Raw genomic sequence first — 5,761 nt, 5'->3', positions numbered from 1 at the left:
AAAAAAAAAAAAAGAACGCTTGGCTTAGGCTGATGTGGTGGCCCACACCTGTAATCCTAGCACTATGGGAGGTGGAGGTAGTTGCCTGAGCTCATGAGTTCAAGACTAGCCTGAGCAAGAGCAAGAGCCTGTCTCTAAAATAGCTGGGCATGAACTATTCCACAACAGCAGGTGCCTGTAGTTCCAGCTATTCAAGAGACTGAGTCAAAAGGATCTCTGAGCCCAAGAGTTTGAGTGAGCTGTGACACCATGGCACTACAACCAGGGTGACAAAGTGAGACTGTCTCAAAAACAAACAAACAAACAAACAAACAAACAAACAAAAACTGACTCAGCAGCAGTGAGTATGGCAAATCTATCTCCCTCCCCCAGCAAAAGCTCCTACACATCTGGAGATCACTGGGCCTAAAGAGAGAAGGCAGTACTGAATGGAAGTTCTCGCTACTTCATACAATTGCCCAGAATTGACCCTTTTAGAACTCAGATCCCCATGTATGATTCATCCTATCAACAAATACAGATTTCTCACACTGCCTACTCCTTGGGAACAGGCTCTTGTGGCTTCAGAAACATTAGTACATGTTAGGAAATGCTCAAGTGAGATAACTGCCAAACAGGTTCTCACGACATTTGCTAACTGATCACATTATCTGAGAAATGAGGCCAGAGGAAATTTTAACACCTTATGAATGAAGGTAGCTCACCTCTGAGGTTTTCGAATATCCCACAGTCCCACTCCTTCCTTTGAATTGGCTGTGGCCAATAATCTTGGCTCCACAGGGTTAAACATGACACTATGAAAGGCTGACGGATAGTTTGCCAGGCAGAAGGGTTCTGTGGAAAGAGAAATTATGATCAGTTCATTCCAGGCACCTGTGGGCCAGTAGCAGGGAGATAGGCAGGAATGTGGATGTAAGCAGCACGCTCTTTTTTTTTTTTTTTGGAGACAGAGTCTTACTATGTCATCCTCGGTAGCGTGCCACGGCATCACAGCTCACAGCAACCTCAAACTCTTGGGCTTAAGCGATTCTCTTGCCTCAGCCTCCCATGTAGCTGGGATTACAGGTGCCCACCACAACACCCAGCTATTTTTGTTGTTGTTGCAACTGTCCTTGTTTAGCTGGCCTGGGCTGGGTTCGAACCCGCCAAACTCAGTGTATATGGCTGGTGCCATACCCACTGTGCTACAGGCACTGAGCCAGCAGCATACTCTTAATGACCATTCCAATGGCCTGGAAGCCAACATAGTACCTCATCCCACCAGTCACCCATACTCACAAAGTCCCCATGAGTTGTATACACAGCAACTCAACACACATTTAACCACATTTTAAGCTACAATACTCAAAAATATACAGCATCCGTTTAGATCTTATGACAAAATGGAAATAGTTACCAAAAATGGAAAAGCAAACTGATTGTAAGCAAAACTGAATTCCACATGAGCTAAAAAAAATTCATGACTAACTCTTGGTAAGATTGTTATATCTTTAATCCAAATTTATTAGTTTAGAAATTAAAAGTTTTTAAACAGCAGATTTAAGAAAAACTTAAGCCAAAACAATAGTGTACTTTTCCCTTCTAGTTCACAATGTTTCCTAAATTGAAAATAAAGTGTCCTCAGTCTAGAATTCTGTGATTTTACTTCCAGTATTAGAATACTAAAAAAAAGAAAGGTGTCTAATACATGAACTTCTCTTCCACCCAGCCAGCTCCTAATCAACTTTATCAAGAAACCTCGAATCCCTTTGCAAACATTAGCAGGTAAGAAAGAAACCAATTAGCTGTCTAGGACATACTCCCATGGAAACCTGGCAGGGGTGTCTAACCTTTTTTTTTTCTGCAACACATTAGAAGAATAATAGTTATCTTGGGCTGCAGCAGCGCCCATAGCTCAATGGGTAGGTCGCTGGCCACATATAGAGACTGGCAAGGTCGAACCCAGCCCAGGCCAACTGAACAACAATGACAACTGCAACACAAAAATAGCCAGGCACTGTGGTGGGTGCCTATAGTCCCAGCTACTTGGGAGGCTGGGGCAAGAGAATCACTTAAGTCCAAGAGTTTGAGGTGGCTGTGAGCTGTGACACCATAGCACTCTACCCAGGGCAACAGCTTGAGACTCTGTCTCAAAAAAAAAAGTTGTCTTGGGCCATACATTAAATAAATAAACATTAATGAAAGCTGCTAAGCAAAAAAAAAAAAAGGTCCATACATAATTTTTGTGCTGTCACCAAAGATAAGCAAAACAAGCCTAAAAAAACACACATGCAGCCCACAGGCTGAATGCTCGGCACCCCTGTGTTGGAGTAATACAGAGAAAGCATTTCCCAGTCTGTGACTTCCATATGCAGGACTTCTCAGGCCTCTGGGCCAGTGAAGCACTCAGTTATCTCAACCATCAGGCAGGTCAGACAGAGGAGCATCTCACCTACCAGGCACACAGAGCTCAACCTGCTGCTTGCTGCTACTTTAGCTGCCTGACCCTAGGAACAAGATTCTCTTATAGCCTGAACCTCAAAAGTGAGCACCGCCCAGGATGTTAAATGCTTGGGATATAGAAAAATAAAAAGACCTAGGTCCTCTGAGACAAAGCAGGCAGGATAGTAACTGCATGTACATAGGCATCATTACAAAAGTGTACTAAAAGTGAGGGTGGGGATGACAGTAGCACTGAGGGTGATGCTGGAGGAAAGGGCCTTTTGAAGATAGGAAGAATTACAAACAGAAATGTCTCTGCAGAAAATGAGCTGAAGAGATGCCTTTCCTAAAGTACTTTGGAGAAAGTCAACAAAACAAGTTCTTCATTTCACATGTTAAGAGACTCAAGGGGCACATCTGGAAGAAACACTCACAGATACTATTGTTTTAGAGATAGGATCTTACTCTGTTGTCCAGGCTAGGGTGCAGTAATGGGATCATAGCTGATTTGCAGTCCTAAATTACTGGGTTCAACTGATTCTTCCGCCTCAAGCCTCCAAAACAGCTGGGACTATAGGTGTGCACCACCATGTCTAGCTTATTTGGGGGGGGGGGGTGTCAAATGATCCTTTATTGAAACATTTTCCTTTGTACTTTTTAACTAGCTGGTTATTCCACAGCACCACTGTTGATGTCATCTATGATGTCAGGAGGGTGGTGGCCATCAACATTGCAGCCCACTGACTGGGCCATCCCCAGGATCTCTTTAATGGTACCAGAGAGTTCTCTGGATAAAGATTGGTGCCACATCTGTCTGGCAATGTTGGCAATCTCATCAGAAGTGATATTTCCATTGTGTTTAATGTTTTTCTGTTTCTGTCTCTCACTGGGTTCTTGAGGGTTTTGATGATGGGGGCAGAGGCAGAAGGTACCACTTCAATCTGGGCCTGTCTGTTCTGGATAGTCAGTTTCACAGTAACCCTCCGACTCTTCTAGTCACCAGTTGCCTTGGCGATGTCATCACCAGGTTATTCCACAGCACCTGGGAGACAAACGCAGAGGGCCAATCTTGGGGGCCAGGGCAGACATGGCACTGACTTCACCACCAGTGCACCTCAGGTACACGATTGTGATCTTACTGGGGTCAAACTTAGGTGGCATGGTGGAGGCAACTGGTGTTGGATGAACCCGGATTCGGGATGACCAAAGAAAGTTGCATCGTGGCCTCCTATGAGCCAAAAGCCTTATCTTTTATTATTATTATTTTTGTAAAGATCGGGCCTCATAGGTTGCCCATGCTGGCCTTAAACTTCTGGCTTCAAGCAATTCTCCTGCCACAGCCTCCCAAAGTGCTAAGATTACAGGTGTGAGGTACCATGCCTGTAATAATCCAGAGTGTATTTGCCATCATTTTAAGACCCTATATATAAGTAAGGTGAGGCTCTGTGGTTCTTTCAACAAAGTGAGCACCGCCCAGCATGTGGATGCAAGAAAGTACATAACACCCAATTCTCTGTAAACAAACCATACCTGCATGTCAACAGTACACACAGAGCCCGGCTTTGGTGGTTACCCTTCACAATGAGGAGTCATACCTTCTGCTCCCTGAAGCCACTAAACACCAATGTGCGAGAGAGTTTGTGGATATTCACTGACAAAGGTGCTTTACTTCTGACTACTTAGGTGTAAGATAAGACTTCCAAAAACAGGCTCAGCGCCTGTGGCTCAAGTGCCTAAGGCACCAGCCACATACACCTAAGGTGGTGGGTTGGAATCCAGCCCAGGCCTGCCAAAACAACAGTGACGGATGCAACCAAAAAATAGCTAGGCACTGTGGTGGGCACCTATGGTCCCAGCTACTTGGGAGGCGGAGGCAGGAGATTCGCTTGAGCCCAGGAGTTGAAGGTTGCTGTGAGCTGTGATGCCACTGCACTCTACCCAAGGGAATAGCTTGAGGCTCTGTCTCAAAAAAAAAAAAAAAAAGACTTCCAAAAACAAGCATGTTACATCCCTATGTGAGAATTTCACATTTCTTCTAATTTAATGTCACTTGCACCTAGATACTCAGGACATAAATTGGATGTGCAATGAATGTGACATCAACCTGTTGAACACAATCCAACAACTTTTTGCACAATGACCCTACCTCCATGGGGAGACTCCCGGATGTCCCAAATAAGAACACGGCCATCATCTGAGGAACTGGCAAAAATGTTGTCATTCACTGGGCTTACTGACAAGCCATATACGGCATCTTCATGAGCAAACACATCCAAGGTCTCACTGCTGAGAGAGAAAGAACAAGAGAGAGGCACACACATACACACAAACACAGCGCAGACCCAACTTCCAAGTACCTAGTGCAGTCTCTTTCATTTTTCTAGGAGAAGTCAACCGAGCTAAACCCAAAGGATATTGTGTTTCCTAAAAGATAGGTATTCAATTTTCAGGTTTAAAAAAAAAATGCTATTAAAGAGAGTTTTAACAGATGTCATAATTTTTATACTAAATAAGCATATTTAAAAGTGAGGTGAGTTTCGTCTATCTGTTTATTACAGAATGTATCTGCTTATATACAAATTTGGGTGTGGTGCTTGATTTCCAACAAGCAAGGGAAAGCTTTAAAGCACCCAAATCTGGTCAAGGGTAGAAGGATCTCCTAACAATCTGGCATAGTGATTAAGAGCACGACTATGATGCCAGACTGCCTAAGTTGAAATCCCATCTCTGTACCTCCATTTCCTCATATGTAATGGAGATCACAATAGTGTCTCCTCATAAAATGTCTGTGAGAGTTATGTGGAATTAACTCATACAGAGCACTTAGAATGGTACCTGGCACATAGTAAGAACTCAATAAATATTAGCTATTATTATTGTTAAATATTATATTCCCCTCTTTTCGAAGCTCTCCTTTTAAATTTTCACCTAAAAACAATACTTTCATACTAACTTTGCAAGTCCCTTTTTTCTTTATAAATCAAAACTTTATTTCGAAAGTTTTACAGGAATCATTTTTAGAAAAAGATAGGTAGGCCAGGCATGGAGGCTCACGGCTGTAATCCTAGCACTCTGGGAGGCCAAGATAGGTGGACTGCTTTAGCTCAGGAGTTCAAGACCAGCCTGAGCAAGAGTGAAAACCAGTTTCTACTAAAAAGAAAAAAAAGGGTGGCATCTGTGGCTCAAGGAGTACGGCACCGGCCCCATATACTGGAAGTGGCAGGTTCATGCCCGGCCCCGGCCAAAAACTGCAACAACAACAACAAAAAACTAGCCAGGGTGTTGTGGTGGGCACATGTAGGCCCTACTCAGGATGCTGAGACAAGAGGCTCACTTAAGC

The 5,761-nt window shown here is 43.7% G+C and overlaps 1 protein-coding gene across 1 annotated transcript in view; it reads right to left on the bottom strand.

Moving 5' to 3' along the window:
• Nucleotides 1-5,761, bottom strand: part of DCAF5 (DDB1 and CUL4 associated factor 5) — a 122,785-nt gene that overhangs the window by 88,676 nt on the left and 28,348 nt on the right. The window contains exons 3-4 of the mRNA XM_023517622.1: nucleotides 4,568-4,707; nucleotides 705-834 (exon numbers count right to left, since the gene is read on the bottom strand). Of these exons, the coding sequence (XP_023373390.1) occupies nucleotides 705-834; nucleotides 4,568-4,707 (270 nt within the window). The remainder of the gene's footprint in view (nucleotides 1-704; nucleotides 835-4,567; nucleotides 4,708-5,761) is intronic.

Source organism: Otolemur garnettii, unplaced genomic scaffold, assembly GCF_000181295.1.
Source record: "Otolemur garnettii isolate 467f Iridium unplaced genomic scaffold, OtoGar3 scaffold00115, whole genome shotgun sequence".
In the NCBI taxonomy this organism is placed as follows: domain Eukaryota; kingdom Metazoa; phylum Chordata; class Mammalia; order Primates; family Galagidae; genus Otolemur; species Otolemur garnettii.
This window is presented reverse-complemented; position numbering and strand designations above follow the sequence as displayed.